Source organism: Bos mutus, chromosome 10 (assembly GCF_027580195.1).
Source record: "Bos mutus isolate GX-2022 chromosome 10, NWIPB_WYAK_1.1, whole genome shotgun sequence".
Taxonomy (NCBI): domain Eukaryota; kingdom Metazoa; phylum Chordata; class Mammalia; order Artiodactyla; family Bovidae; genus Bos; species Bos mutus.
In genome coordinates this window covers 38,133,987-38,150,681 of record NC_091626.1, presented here as the reverse complement: position 1 = coordinate 38,150,681, position 16,695 = coordinate 38,133,987, and the positions used below count along the sequence as shown (strand labels likewise).

At 37.8% G+C, this 16,695-nt stretch overlaps 1 protein-coding gene across 4 annotated transcripts in view; it reads left to right on the top strand.

Annotated features, from left to right (window-relative positions):
• Window positions 1–1,597: 1,597 nt before the first annotated feature.
• Window positions 1,598–16,695, top strand: part of ARID4A (AT-rich interaction domain 4A) — a 63,690-nt gene continuing 48,592 nt past the window's right edge. For 2 of the 4 annotated variants that reach the window (XM_070377771.1, XM_070377775.1), the window contains exons 1-7: window positions 1,598–1,736; window positions 2,839–2,895; window positions 4,680–4,790; window positions 7,052–7,117; window positions 8,125–8,215; window positions 15,861–15,940; window positions 16,030–16,124. In XM_070377771.1, the coding sequence (XP_070233872.1) occupies window positions 2,890–2,895; window positions 4,680–4,790; window positions 7,052–7,117; window positions 8,125–8,215; window positions 15,861–15,940; window positions 16,030–16,124 (449 nt within the window). In that variant the 5' untranslated portion in view covers window positions 1,598–1,736; window positions 2,839–2,889. Of the gene's footprint in view, window positions 1,741–2,284; window positions 2,732–2,838; window positions 2,896–4,679; window positions 4,791–7,051; window positions 7,118–8,124; window positions 8,216–15,860; window positions 15,941–16,029; window positions 16,125–16,695 lie in introns of those variants that run through there. The other 2 variants (XM_070377772.1, XM_070377774.1) reach the window with 2 other exon arrangements.

The window sequence follows — 16,695 nt, the reverse complement described above, 5'->3', positions numbered from 1 at the left end:
ACAACAATAGGGTTCAAAACAAGTATTACGAGGATCATTTTAAGCAGCTATTCAAATCAGTGTAATTAGGTGACTCAATAAAAATACTAATAAGCATTACATTTTCTTAACAAATAATTCTGAAAAAAACTATTGCGAGTGAAAAATTGATTTAGTTTTAGTAAAGATGTCCTCGAGTAAATTTAGTCAACGTGGATTACTGTCTATATTTTACATTTCCTTAATTATTTCAATCTTTAAAATAACTTAACCAATAATACTCTATTCCTACCATTTCAAATGAGAGTTTTCTGAAACAGAGCACAAGATCTTACTCATGGAGCAAAATCAATAGCTGCCCTAATAAAGTCTTATCGGGGAAGTCCTTTAATTTAATGTGTTTTCAGTCCCTGCAAATCCACTGCTCTTTCCTTTCGAAAAGCAGCGTGAGCCCCGTGCACTGTGGCACTACCATTCTTCTGTGGTTAGAGAAGCAGAGTCGTGCTAACAAGGGAATTCGAATTCCTCAGCACCCAAACTCAGCGTTTCCTTCGGTCTCCTCATTGCTTAACCTCGTGAGGAGCACGCGGAAACACCTTCCCACGCAGGATGGGACTAAGAACCCTTCCCTCCCCATCTTAACTGGTGAGGAACCTTCAGTCGGTGGCCTTGGTCGCAGAACATGACAAGCTGCCGAAACCACTTCCAAAGGGAGGACGCAATGCTCTGAGATGAGCAGAATCCCGAAAATCCCTCACCCTCCCCAAAGGAGCCCAAAGGAGTCAGTCCGGAGAAGGAGACGTGCACGTCCCCTCCGCCTCTTTCTCTGAGGCCGCGGGAGACGAAGCCTCGCCCCCTTTCAGCCCGTCCCCCGCCCCGCCCGCGACCAGCTCCCCACCCCGGCGCAGGGAGATCTCTGCTATGGCCGCCGCGCGGCCCCCTCACTTCCGGTGCCGGTGCCGCTAGAGCTGCGCCATCCCCCAGTCTACCGGACAACCACCGCTTTCAACTGACCTTTCTGAGAGATCCGGACTCCTCCGACCTTCACTAGGTGCTGTCCTGAAGGAACCGGCGGATGACTGCCGCAGTTAAATGAATTCACGGGATAAAGATTCCGCTCTCCTCTCGCCAGAAACATAAAATGCGATACAGCTGCGGCCACCTCTGCCCAGACAAAATGGCGCCGAGAAGCTGGTTCAGCGCAGGCGCCTTGAAAGACCCTGCCCCGCCCCCGTGTAAGTCCTGGCCGCAGCTCCGGGTTCGGTTTCCATGGGACACTCCACCGCCAATCCTCGTGCCGCACTGCTCTTCCTGACCCCTCAATTGACCAATCAGTGCTCAGCCGAGCACATCCGTAGTCGTCTTTACCAATCATTTTTCAGGACTTGCTTACTCAATACCTGATTCTCCAGTAACGTTAGTCTTCGGGGACAGCCAATCATAAGTGGAAGATGTCCTACCTGCTGTTTTTCGCACCAATCCGTGAAGTTTCAGAGCTACATCCAATGAGGACGGCAGGTAGCGAACTCCAATCCGAAACTCTTCGGCGTCATGAGCAGCCAATAGGAGTTCGTGTAGAAGCGAGTCTGCTCAACAGCTTGTTATTTGGTGGATTGTGGCAGTAAATCGGGCGAGTGGGGAACCCGGCGCAGGAACTGCCGCCGCGGCCGGGAGTGGTGCTTCCCGGACGGGGGCCCACGGGGGTCAGCGAGGCGGAGGACTCAGGAGCTGACAAGCGATCACTTCACTCACAGTTGGTAGGTGAGGAGAAGGGAAGCGAGGGTACTGAGTGGACGAAGCGGCACTAGCAGCTGGCGCTACTGCCCGGGGTCCCGGTGCAGTTGGAAGCTTAGGAGGTGGGGAGGGGGATGCTTGGCAAGCGGGGCGGTGAGAACCGGGGAAGGGGCAAGTCGTAGAGCAGCGGCAGCAACTGCAAGAACAGCCTCCGCAGCAACCTCCTCGGCCGCTTCCCCAGGTTCCCCGGGAAAATGGCTGTGGGGCTGGTCGCGCCGCTAAGTTTGCTTCCGCGAGGCGAGAAGCGGACTGATTAGGGGCGCCGGCCCCCAACTCCGCGGTGCGTCCTCCCGGGTGGAGTCCGTGGCAGGACCCGAGGGGCTGGTGGCTGGTACCGCTCTGGGCTGTACAAAAAGTTGAGGCGGGCGCGGGGAGGAGGCGGTGGCTGCCGCTGTGCAGCTCCCCTCCCCTCCCACACCCTGTCCGGGCCACCTCCCCTCCTCCTCTCCGCCCCCCCCCCCCGCCCCCAGCCCTCTCTCCCTCGCGGGTCTGCCCTCCCTCGCGCGCCTCCAGGCTGAAGGCCACGGCCCCTGCCCCATTGGGTGAAGAAGCGCTTCTCCTTCCTGACATGGTGCAGAGCGGAGGAAGGAGAGCAATGGCGCCGTGACACTCCGCTGCCGCCACCGCGGGCCCGGGGCGGGCCGAGGGGGCCGAGCGGCGGAGGCGGGGCGCGGGCCGAAGTCGGGGTATCCGGGGGGCGGCCGAGAGAAGGTTGGGCGACCGCGCCTGCTAGGGGCCCGGAGAAGCCCAAACGGTGCTCTGCCCTTCTCCGGAGCAACCCGTCCGGGGGCACTGAGTTGAGCATTCCGGGTCAAAGTGGCTAGCGAGGCGGGGGCGCGGTGGGCCGCTGGCGAACTCCGTGGTGGAACCCGCTGCCCTTTGGCGCCGGTGGGGTTCTCGCCGCCCTCTCGGCTCCTGCGTCCTGGGTGCCCTCGGAGGGGATCTTATCCCTTCCCTGGTGAGGGTTCTGCCCCTCCCCGCTGGCGTTTGTTTACTTTCTTTCCCCGGGTCGCTCCCCTCCGTTGACTGATTCTGTGCCTGTCTTTCTCCTCCCCTTGGTTATAGCGACGGAGAAGATAGCTCGTTGAGCTGGAACCCCACAGATCGCCAGTGAAAATGAAGGTAAGTGGAGTCGACGCTGCTCGGAACCTCGTGCCCTGCACACTGCCTGTCGTGAGGCTGGTGCTGTGGAATGTCATTTTTTTGGCTACTCAAAATTGATTCCTCTACTAAGCAGAGCTTTCTGAAAATGAGGACGTGTTGAATGGGTAAGACATGATCATCGTGTCTAAATGCGGTCAGTTTGGCCCCTCTCCGAAGCAGTTAGCACTTTGGAAAGGCTGCTGCAGCCTTTCCATTGTTGTCCATTGGGCTAGTATTTTTAAACACTTCCTGTGTTGGCAGCAACCTTTGCAGAAGTAAAGCTTTTGTCCTGCTTTGGTTCTTTGGGGGATTTTTTGAATTTTTTTTCTTCCCCAGTGCCAATGAGATTTTCTAAAGAAGAAATGTGTGTATTGTGTTAGAGACATATCATTTCTTCTGGGGATAAAGTGAAATTTTGTGGCTAGAATATATTTGAAGGTGAAGGAAAACTAAATTTTGTATATTATTATCATAACTAATAACACTTAATTTCTGTTCAGTACATATAGTAAATATTTTAAACATACACCCAACCTAAAAAAAAATTCTTCGGAAGACAACTGATATTGCAGACATCCTGTGATGTTTAAAGGGAAAGGTAGGTATATCAACCTGTAGTTCTGAGTCATTGAATGTTTCAGGTCAGATAGTTATTTGCAAAAAGTATTTCTCATCAATTTGCATTATTCATAAATGCACTAACTTTAAATTTGATTTCTTACTCATTTACTGTTTCAGTGTATTGAACTCTGAAATACAGTATTTTCCCAAACTTCCTCTTGCTTTGGTATCTCCTTCAAGTTTTGAAGTGACAGTGTACCTTCTTTAATGTTAGTTGGGAAAATGGAATGAAAAATCATTTTCTACTTGAAAGTATTTCTCTAAACTGTACACTGTCACCGTTGCACTTAGCAATGTTGAATTGAATTTGTATGCATATACTTAACTTTTGAAAAAAGTTGGTTAAGTGACAGATTGAGATAGCAATTATTCTGTTACTATCAAGATTAAAATGAATGGAGGAATGATATTTCTCACATCTTTCAATGTATCATTCTGATCATGACCATTTTCTGAAAGCAGATATTTCTTTCTGAAACTTAAAAAAAAATACCAAGATTAGTGTAATAAACTTGGTACTACTACCATCAGTTCACATCTCTGCATTAATCAGATAATTTAGACTTGAAGCTCTAAAATGCAGCACTTAGCCCTTGATTTTTCTAAATAATGCTCTCTTTGTCAAAAAGATTGGCTTCATTAATTATCTATATTGTTATAGTGTATCTAAGATGTTGCCTTTATGTAACTATATTAAACATTTAATTATGTACTTGTTAGTATTAATTTTAATAGCATATTTCTTTTGATTTGAAAATAAAATTTTCAGGAGGCCATAAGTGAATAACTTAAAATTTTATGAGACAATATAAATAGACTTTTTCTGGATTTTTAAATTTTTTCATTTCTTAAATATATTATAAAATTGTTGAATCATTTTGTACCTGGGTGAGAAAACATTGTATTTCCCTACTGATACTGAATAGTTACAATTTAAAATGTTTTATGTTATCAAGATACAGTTTATTAAGTAAAGGATCGCTAATAAAGTGCTTCAGGAATATTTTTCAAATTATTAATGATACTAATAAGCAAATAATGTTAACGTTCCTACTACTTGAAATATAGAACTTTTCAATGAGACTTGGGGTGGAGTTGGGGAAAACAGTAGTGACTTTCATCTTTCATCTTTCTTCCATCAGGCGGCGGATGAGCCTGCCTACCTGACAGTGGGAACTGATGTCAGTGCCAAGTACCGAGGTGCCTTCTGTGAGGCAAAAATTAAGACTGTGAAAAGGCTGGTAAAGGTTAAGGTAATTTTTCTTTTTAATGCAACAGCTTTATTAACTCAATTGAAGAGAATTAGGGGTAAGGAGACTGCAAATCAACACTTTATTTATTGAATCATTACTTCACTTACTAAATCATTAGTATGTTAATAACATAGATAAAACTGTAGGAAAGGCACACTAGGAACTGGGAAATAAAGAACTCAAAATGAGAAATTATTCCAAACTGCTGCTATGAAAATACTGTACTCATGGTACTTCCCATTATTTGGATCTTTCCTGTTTGTGGTGGCTATAATCTGTTGTCTTTCCTTTCTTATTATTTGGGTAGAGGCGATTTCAAGTGGTTAGAAAAAGCAATAGATTACTAAAAACAAAACCGTGGAAATTATAATTTCAAGACAGCATTAAAAATGATTTAAGAATTCTATTTTTAAGATGCTTTTATGGCCAGAAAAACACTTATTCCTGTACAGTATTTGGAAATATAGAAAAGTACCGAGGGAGTAAAACCAATAGTTTACCTCAGAAATACTAGTATCATTTTTATGTTTCCCCCAAGTAATTTTTTTATATAAATGTTTTTAATAATCTTAGTTATTTAGACTACAAAAGTAATCCATGCTTATTATAAACATTTTTAACAGTCTAGAGCTGTATAATAAAATTCATAGAAGTCCTTTTTGATAGTATGCCAAAGAGATTTGATGTGTTCTAGATTTGGGGCTGTGCCTTTCAATAACAAGTGTTGTTATTACTATTATTCATTGGATCATGCTCTACTTTCAATTTTGTGATTTGCTTTCCTACAAAAATTAAGCACTGTGAAAGGAGAAATTGTCTTGTTCTGTTTGAATACCTAGATTAGTGCCTTCTACATAGTGGGTGCTTAAAATGTGTTGAATAAATGAAATGTTGAATAATGAATGAACAGTGGGTTCAGGACCAGCATTATCAGCCTCGCCTAAGAACTTGTTTAAAATGCAAATTCTCAGGTCCCTATCCCTAACATACTGAATCGAAAACTCTGAGGGTGGGGTCCAATGATTGTGTCATAACAAGCCCCCAGGTGTTTTTGATGCATGTTAAAGTTTGAGAACCATTGAACTAGAGGAATGAGATTTGTGTGGTGGGCAAATAGATTTATCTATGATTATTATAAACTTACTGTTTAAATTTTGATCTGATGGTGAAACTTTTCTCAAATATTGTTAGGATATCATTTGACATTCATTAATTTCTTGTTTCATTATATCCTTTTTTACAATATCAGCTATCCATGATCTGCTTACCAAATATTTGCTTGGAATTCTTTTGAGAATTTTAACTTTTTGTTAGCATCATAGCTCTTTATAGATTAACTTACTGAATATAAAATCAATACCATGCTTGTTCCAGGAGGTCTTATCATACATAAATTACCTAGAATTTGAAGTTTCTCCTTATTGGGTACTTCTCCCCTTTCAGTTTCCCTCTCCCATCAACCCTCTCTGTTAATGTGCTGTGCTTAGAGGCTCAGTTGTGTCCAACTCTTTGTGACTCCATGGACTGTAGCCTGCCAGGCTACTCTGTCCAGGACATTCTCCAGGCAAGAATACTGGAGTGGGTGACCATGCCCTCCTTCAGGGACTCTTCCCAACCAAGGGATCGAACCCAGATCTCCTGCATGTCTCTCATATTGCAGGCAGATTCCTTACTGTCTGAGCCATCAGGGAAGTCCCTCTCTTAATAGAACAAGTTATATATGTAGGATGATCTGTAGTAGAAGGAAACACTTAGTTGTGACTAAATTGCTTATCATATTACTATTTAGGTTTATTTTATAAAGGACCAGAAAATGTCTGTTTTTAATTTGTTTACTTTGCATAGAAGGGATAAAATTTGATACTGTTTTTATTTTTTGGGGTAATAAACTTGGTGATATGAACTTTTATGACTTGTTGATAAAAAGAAATGAAGGCAGTTTTAAGGTTTTACTGTAATCACTACAGATTATAAATCTTGTATAGTTAATTCTGCAAATATTTATTAAGTGCTTATGATATGCATTGATACTTGCCAACTGCTGTAGATACAGTGATGAAAGAGGATTCTAGCCCTCAAGGAGCTCACGGTTAATGGGAGAGACAATAAACACAAACATGAGACAATGTGATAAGTATCATACCAGAGGTAACCACAGGATGCTAAGAAAGCATAGATTAAAGACATTTTTGTTACAGTGTTACCGTAAATACATTATTTTAAAAGTAACATGTGAACTGTTGTGCAAAAATGTTTTTTAGGTACTCCTGAAACAGGATAATACTACACAATTGGTGCAAGATGACCAAGTAAAAGGTCCTTTAAGAGTACGTATTTTGTACAGTTTAAAATCTAAAATGATTAGTCATAAATTCATACAGTGATTTATTGAATTTTACATCTGTAAATATACTTTTAAATGTTAATTAGAAAACAGCAATACAAATGAGGTGTTGTATAGTTAATATAAATTATGACATTAACAGTGTCTGTATGCTTAGCTTAAGAATGTTGAGAGTCTTTAAGAAGAGTATTTTAATACATATGAATATGAGTTTCACTGCTTTTTGTTTTGATTTCCTGGATTGAATACTTTATTTTGTTTTTCATATTGTTACCACAGAGGTTTAACTTGTTAAGTGTGCTATACTAATATAAGTCTGAATGTTCTTTTGTTCAGACTTAGCAAGTAAACTATGTTGACTTAATAATTCAATTTAATGAATGCCTACATTATGTTTTCCATCCATGTCTGGCCATTTGTTTATGTTATAAATCTTTGTTATGTCAAAGTACCACTTCAGTTAATATCTGATATACAAAGGTCTAGAAGCTGAAAGAAGTTCAACTGGTCCATCTCTCTGTATCCAGGTGAAACTTTATCTAAAAGGTCCCTTAAATATAAATGCTGAATCCAATAGTCAACATTGCTATGAAGGAAAATTGAAGTTATTTTTGTTGTCTTTATGGTTTTTGGTTCTCATACTCCACAATTTTCTTATAGGCAATATGATACAGTAAAAAAAAAGCTCTGAAATAAGACTTAAAAGACTGGGTTCTCATCCTGGATTCTTTGCAGATTATTTTCTCTTCCTGAGCCACAATTTCCAATGTATAAAATGGGGTAATAATAACTATCTTACATAAGCCTCAGTGTTTTGGGGCTGGAATTGCATGATAAATGTTAGAGCGCTATAAATGATAAAGATCTCTGGGAATGTATGGTAGACTTACCATAAACAGATATATTTTTTTACCTAGGTCATATGGTTGGTAGGAGTGATTTAGTTTATTTATTTAAATTTGATGATGAAATTTTGATTTTATGTTTTAGGTTGGAGCTATTGTTGAAACAAGGACATCTGATGGATCCTTTCAGGAAGCTGTTATCAGCAAGTTGACAGATGCTAGTTGGTATACTGTGGGTAAGTAATTAGGTAATTTAATAGAAAGGATTTAATTTGGGGGGTTTCATATATATACATCTGTTTTGTAAATACATTGAAACATTATGTTGGCAGAGAAATACGTACTTTTTCTTGTCAATTTACTTGATATAGATGGGTAAAATTTTAATGACACCTTGATGGTAATTATCAATTATCTCTTTACAGTAACTTGGCCACTTAGGGTTATTTCATCCAAGAGTGTACTCCTTTTTTAGGTTATCTTGGTATTTCCCTTCAAGAAAGTTAAATTTTATGGTTATTTTTCTTCCTTTAGAAAAGTCAGTACAACTTAGTCATCAGACTTTTAAACTGTTTCTGGAATTAAAATTGCATAGTTGCAGTCTTTTATTGTATTGCTGCCTGTTTTATATAAGGGTAATACAGATGTTACCACAGAATTCACAGATTGAAAAAGTCCTGGCCAGAGTAGATTCAAGCCTAGATGATCATAGCTTAATTTTTGATTTTCAGTGTAGTCAGAACTCTTAACACCTTTCAAAAAAGATATATATGCTGCTGGGTCATTCCCTGCCAGTAAAGAATCTGCCTGCCAGTATGGGAGACACAGGTTCGATCCCGTGGTCGGAAAGATCCCTCGAAGTAGGAAATGGCAACCCACTCTGGTATTCCTGGCTGGGAGATCCCATGGACAGAGGAGCCTGGTGGGCTACAGTCCATGGGGTCGTAAAAGAGTTGGACACAACTTAGCAACTAAACAACAACAATATATGCTGCTAATGTACATACATTCTTAACATTTCATGCTTATGCTGACTTTAAAAAAGTTGTTAGTGAGTAGCAACAAGTGTCACAATACGTATAAATGCAAACCTAAATATAGTACCTACATAGTTACTGTCATTGTGCTGATGAGAATAACAACAATTAGTATTTCCAAGTCTCCTTTCAGTACTTTGAAACTACACAGTCCTGCAGATACCATCCAATCCTTGGCTTCACACTGAACATCTATGGCATTATGTGGTTTATACATGTATGTCTTGGTATAAAAGATGTAATTACAATATTGTGGTTTCTCTGCAGAAGGAAAAGAAATGACCCTTTAGATTTATTTTTAGTTAACTTGATTTGTTGCTTTGGATAAAAATCATTCATCTCTAGTTGATGCTCAGAGATGTGAAGAACAGTCTTTACTTGCAAATTGTACTTCCTGTGTCTTATACTGTGGCTTCTATTAATAGTAGCAATCTTCTCTATGTATCTATTATTTTCTAACCATTTTTATTGTTAGACCTCCTAGAAGTTGATATTGGTTCACAATGGTGCTATTATTCTGAACTATATGTTTTTAGGAGGGTTGGTTGTGGCCATTGATAGTTGTTAGAGATTTAAAACTAAGCTTAAAGTTAACTCTTATAGATTCAGTTCAGTTCAGTCACTCAGGTAGATGCAATTTTGCTGTATTAAATAAAGCAGTGGTAAAAATTAAAGGAGTTGATATGTGCAGAAGCATGGGACATTATATGATGCATGTTCAGATACTAATATACATCCTATTTGGTAGTTAATATCAAGGTTACATTCACAGTGCTTGTGAAGTTTTAATGATATAATGCTCAGCTTTTACAGAAGCAATACTTTTTTTCCGGTTTTCGCATTTTGGACTTCTGCTCCCCAGAATAATACTTCAATTATGAATAGTTATTTCTATCCTCTACATGAATGGCATTTTAGTATTAATACTTAAAAAAACTAGTTGATACTGAGCATTCTCTGTGGTGATTTTCTATGACAGGTAATTACAGAAGAAATTATATAATTTTTTTCCTCCAAGAGCTTAGAATCTTAATTGCATATGATTCATGCATTAAATGGTGTACATAAGACTCACATGGTGCTAGTTTAAAAAAAATGAGAAGTTGAGGACCCCAGGTCTCTCCAATTTAGCAGGTCTACGATGGCAACCCAAGAATTTCTTTTATAAGTGCATTGGGTGAACCTAATGCAGGTAGTACACAGTACGAAAACAGGCCACGTTTGTTAATACAGAAACTAATTTGGGATAAAAATGCAAAATAAGATTTTTGCATCTGTGTAGTGAGAGTGATCAAAAAATTTTAGGACGATAAGAGGTACTGTTCTTTTAAGGAGACTCAGTGTAGCACTCTGCTATAAAGAGTGTTTAGATATTGAAGGATACAGACCACATAAATAAAGATCGGAGTTAGAAGATGGCAAAATAAAATGTGTGATCTCTCATGGATCACAGACTTCCTGTATTTATAATTGGGTGCCTACTTATCTGTTGGATTTAAATTCCCCTTTTGTAATTTTTCTTGATTTCTGATTCCTAGCAAAGTGTTAATGTAGGTAGAATCAGAAAGTTATACAAAAGTGTTATTAGTGTTCTCAATGATACTTTTGGTTTTAAAAGAACTTGAAATTATGTCAAACTACTAAAAAACGAAACCAAAGGGCATACCACACTACTAGTTTGGATAAAATAGGAGTTATAATCATTAGTTATCAAAAAGTTATCTGAGAAGGTAATATTAACTATATAATACAGGTATTAATTTTTCCTATTATAACAATAAATTTTTAAAGAGATTATGGATCTACCATAACTCAATTTAAAAATGTAATATTACCTTGCCCTCTAAGTGTTGAATGATGAATAACACCAGTTCATGGATTTTGGGGATGAGGGAGTTTGAGACTTGGAAATATCTCCTCTTCCTATAATAAGACACTGCCTTTATAGTATAGTTCATTCATTTGGCAGTTCTTATCCTTGCATTAAAGATGAGAAATGTATGTGATTGTACTGTTAATCTGTCCAGTCATCAAAAATCCTGCCAAATACAACTGTCAGTGAGACATTCTTTAACTGTTCCTTTGCTTTTTTAGAATATAAAAATAACACACTGTATTTGAAAAATAAGGAAAATGTGAGGGAAACAGTGAAAAATAAGGAAAATGTAAAGGAATTAGTTGCTGTTTGCTTTAATTTATATATAAATGTACGTAGGTCATATATCAAGTTTAACACTAAAGTCTTTTTAACCATATATTTTTGTAACAAATGTTTTTTGAGATTTGGGATTTTTTTGTACTTTGTACTTGTTGTTCTGCATATCAGTTTTATCATATCTCATGGAAATTCTAAGTTAAAGAAGTAGAGGAGGGTTAAGATTAAACCGGTGAATGAACTGACTTTTATAGAATGTTCTCTAGGCTTAAGAGGCTTTTAATTTGATTAGAACCTCTTATGACAAGGCTTCCTTGGTGGCTCAGCTGGAGCCTGCAATGCAGGAGACCTGGGTTCGATCCCTGGGTTAGGAAGATCCACTGGAGCAGGGAAAGGCTACCCACTCCAGTATTCTGGCGTGGAGAATTCCATGGACTGCATAGTCCATGGGGATTGCAAAGAGTCGGACACAACTGAGTGACTTTCACTTCACTTATGACAAATTTGTTACAACCAAAGTCAACAACAAAATGTTTTCAAAGCCAAGTGGTTATTTTACTGACTAGAAAAGTTTCACTAACAAAAAAAAAAGTACTAAGTAACACCTCTCTTCAGTCCTGTGATAGGCTTTAACCCATTGTTTAAATATCCTTTTCTGAGACTTAGCATTCCCATGATATTTTATTAATATAGTTATACATTTGAACATTAATATCTTAGGTTTCCAGATTCATTAATTTTTTTATATTAGCTGCTGAATGACATCTGTAGTTATCACAAATGATTTTATGAGTAATAGAACTATTGTTTTTACCAAGAATGTCCATAATTTTAAAGTATTTATTATGTGAAATGTTTTGTTAATTGTAACTGCTAAGTCTCTTCAGTTGTGTCCAACTCTGGGGACTGTAGGCTGCCCAGTTCCTCTGTCATGAGATTCTCCAGGCAAGAATACTGGAGTGGGTTGCCATGCCCTCCTCCAGGGGATTTTCCTGACCCAGGGATCAAACCTGCCTCTCTTGCATCTCCTGCATTGGCAGGTGGGTTCTTTAGCACTGTGCTACCTGGGAAGCCCATGTGTATATATATGTATATATTTTTATATTCTTCTGCATTGTGGTTTATCACAGGATATTGAACATAGTACCCAGTGCTATACAGTAGGACTTTGTTATTTATCAGAGTCAGAATTCTTAACTTCCTTCCCAGTGTTCATTTTATGCCTCTGCTTCGTACCTATTTATTATCATTTCGATCCCCTCCTTAACTAAATTGTAGCTCATAGATTAACCTTCTAATTCTCGACTTCTTTATAAAGGAAGACAGTGATGCCTACTCTGCTGAGGCTGCTGTGTGATTAGGACATAGTGAAAGATTAATAAGTAATAGCCAATTGTATCTTTGAATAGATAAAGTTAATTTACTGTTTTTGTTATCAGTTATTCTCCATCATCTAACAGTGCTGTGATAACAGGTAGATCTTTTATATTTAGTAGTTAGATTGGATCCCTGTTGCTTTTGTTTCTTTGAATTCTAACAATTTAGGGTTAGGCTTTGTATGCTTTTGCATTAGCTTTATTTTGTCTAGTGTGATTAAGGTTATCAAGTCTTAGCTTTGTTACTGTCATCAACTTAGGTTTTAGTATTTATATAAAATACACTGACATATAATTTTTGTACTGTTCTCTTGCACTCAATCATTAATATATTTGCATGCCATTTTTGGCAAGTGTAAGACATTTTGTGCCATGTGATTACTAAATCTTATACTCTTTTTTTCTCTTGGCACGCTGTAATATCCATCTCGAACCAAAAATAAACTAAATTTACTATATACACCAGTTAATTATTTCACTCTTATCAAAGTGCCAGAGTCAGTCTTTAGTGTCTTTAAATTACGTGTTCTTTTAGATGATACTTGTAACATGGAAGTTACAGAGAAAACTTCATATGGATGGAACTTCTTCATGATTTTTATAATCAAGGATGTCCTGATTAAATAGGTCCACTATATTGCTGGGTTTTCTATTTGTCTTTTAGAACATCTTGAGAAATTACGTGGCTCAACAGACTTGTATAAAGTACTCAAACACATATCTTTGTATAGTTTTATGAATTAAAAACAGTTCTTAAACTGCTTCTCTTTCTCCCTTGAAGTTGGAAGGGTTCCTAGGTAAAACCATACCCTGGTTGTTTGTAGCACTGTTGTCTTTGGTTTTTATGTCATTTCTAACCATGATAAAGTATGCTGAAGTGGAAGTAATTTTTTTTCTTTAAAAATTAGATAGATTTCAAAGTGAATATAAAAAAGAACTCATAATATTAAATTGTTAAAATTTCTCATCAGGGCATTTTGATTTGGGGCTGCTGTTGATTGATAATAAAAATTGTGAAAAAGATTTTGTTGCGTAAATTTGATATTAGTGATTGGTCTTAAACCCACATTTTCCTTCCTCACACCTCTGTGTCTTAAATGTGGTATATATTAGTGTATATGTGTGTGTCCATTGTCATCATTTTTGCTACTGTATTATATGGTTGGCATTAAGGAAAATTGGAACTTTTAGGTTTTATTCTTTAGCATACTTACATTAATAATAACATGAATTATTTTAAGTTTGATATAATTTCATGATTTTAAATTTTTAAAAGTGCAGTGGTTTATTTATCAGACTTGATACCATATGAATCATAATTGTAATATAAATGTTTAGAGCACTGTTCATCAAGTGTAGAATATTTTTTATCTTGTCATTGTATCTGCAGGCAGTCATTAATTTATGCATCATTGACAGTATATAACACAGATGATTTTATGTAATCATTGAAAGTGAAAGTGAAAGTCACTCAGTTGTGTCCGACTCTTTGCGACCCCATGGACTATACGGTCCATGGAATTCTCCAGGCCAGAATACTGGAGTGGGCAGCCGTTCCTTTCTCCAGAGGATCTTCCCAACCCAGGAATCAAACCCAGGTCTCCCACATTGCAGACGGATTCTTTACCAGTTAAGCTACAAGGGAAGCCCTTGTAATCATTATGGTTCTTTAAATATGTGTATCAGAAGTTTTTAATTTTCTTATTTTCTCCTGAGTGTAAGAGAATCTAAAACTAGGTATCTTTAGTCTAAGAGGAAGAACTGACTGAGGTAGATAAATATTAAAGAAGTTGAGCTCTCTTATATAATTATGCTTCTAGCATGAAAAAAATAAGTTTATGATTTGAAGGCAGAGTGTTTACTAATAAAACAACCCTTCAAGAAAAATTCAGGATTTCAGTTACATAGATAGCATGGTAAAGATTCTAAGATGTTATTAAATTAAGATGATGTAGAATTTTCCTTTCTTAACATTAATCTATTGTGTCAAAATAGAAAAAAATTTTTTTTTTTTTAGAAAATAGAAAAATTCTATTTTTCTAAATAGAAATTCTATTTCTATTTATCTATAATTTTATAGAATTACAAAAATTAAGATTAAATCTTAAAATTAATGATCATTTTTTGTGTATGTGTGCTTTCCTGTGTATGTGCTTTTTCCATAACATGTATAAACATTTGTTGATGTGTACATGGCATTTTAAATATCAGAGCTAAGGATTCTGTCTTCTTGTGTTTTATCTTTTCATAATGCTGGGTATCAGGTGTCTTCTGAGAACATTTTCTTTGTGAATATCAGATATTAAAATCAGTATATGTCTGAAAAATTAAACTTATAAAATTATCAAAATATGTATAGCTAGATATATGGAGAGCATGCATGCTTGCTAAGTTGCTTCAGTGTGTCTGACTCTCTGTGACCCTATAGACTGTAGCCTGCCAGGGTCCCCTGTCAATGGGATTCTCCAGGCAAGAATACTGGATGGGTTGCCATACCCTCCTCCAGGGGATCTCCTGACTCTGGGATTGAACCTGAGTCTTTTATGTCTCCTGCATTGACAGACAGGTTCTTTATCACTACCACCACCTGGGAGCTGTTATATTCCTTACCCTTATATGCTGGAAATATTTACACATACTCTACAAGTAATACGATTTCTTTTTAATGTAATAGAAGTAAAAACTTGAGAAAGTTGCTGTGCCATTGTGACTTATTTTTTAGAATTAAAAAAGTTTTTTATCTTTCTAATGTTTCCTTGATTCTTCTTTTACTTCTAAACATCTTTCACCCTCTTCTAGCAAAAGAAACAAGTTGAATCTTGTGACCTTAGAATTTGGCAGCAAGTATTTCTGTTACAGTAGGTTATCATGCAAAGAAGTAGAAGCAGTAGAGTAATCCAACAGCATTACCAGAAATTAAGCAGTTTCTGAACGTTAGAGATACTCTATTGATAACTGTTGCCAGAAAAACCTGGAATCCTTTTTTTTAAACAAGGTTTTTGCTAATTCTTCTAGGATTGAAGGTAATTTAATATCTATGCTTTGACTAGGTTGTTAATGGTTTAAGAAGGTGGTTCTGTAGTGGTAGAAATTGAGGAAGTAAATGGAGACACTTAAGCAGTTGGGGACAGCCATTAACTTGTATTTGTTTGGTATCTGTAGAATGCAAAATATGGTATGTATAATTTAAAAGATTTTGAAGCATGACTAACATAATGGTTCTTAAGCCCCAGGTAAATAGCAACAGTAGCATTCTGTGCAGTTCTAATTTTATTTAGTGTGAATAAATTCTCTGATGTCTTGTTTATCACAGTGTTTGATGATGGTGATGAGAGAACACTGAGACGTACCTCTCTTTGCCTAAAAGGAGAGAGACATTTTGCTGAGAGCGAGGTAGGGTGCCATGGATGAACATTTTGAATTGAACAGCAGCTACTAATATAGAGACAAGAAGTGATTTAATTTGTCTGTTTCTTATCCAGACACTTGACCAGCTTCCATTAACAAATCCAGAGCATTTTGGAACTCCAGTAATTGCAAAGAAGATGAACAGAGGAAGGAGGTCCTCTCTGCCTGTGTGAGTGTTTTCGTGTACATTACAGTTACCACAACATTAAACAAGTGGTTTTTCTACAGTGGCCAAATTTGTTTGTGTGACCTTTCCATAATATCTTGTGTCCTTGTTTTAGACATTTTACTTTGAGCAGACCTTTTTCTTAATTCTTGGACAAAGTAATAGAAGTAATGATCACACTCCCTTTTTAAAACAGGCTAGTTTTGTTTTGAGTTGCTTTGCCAAATTCCTTGGCATCCCTGGTGGCGCACTGGTAAAGAATCCACCTGCCAATTCAGGAGACTCAAGAGACACGGGTTCAGTCCAGGTTAGGAAGAAACCCTGGAGTAGGAAATGGCAACCCACTCCAGTATTTCTGCCTAGAAAACTTGATGGATAATAGAACCTGGCGGGCTACAGTCCATGAGGTTGCAAAGAGTTGGATGCAACTGAGCATGTGCACGCGTATACGTACGCGCACACACACATACACACAACCACAGGTGTGCTTGTGTGCGCATGCCAAATGCTTTAATTGATATGATGATTTTCCTATTTTAAGTGAGAATAATGTGTTTTTTTTAACCTATTTCAA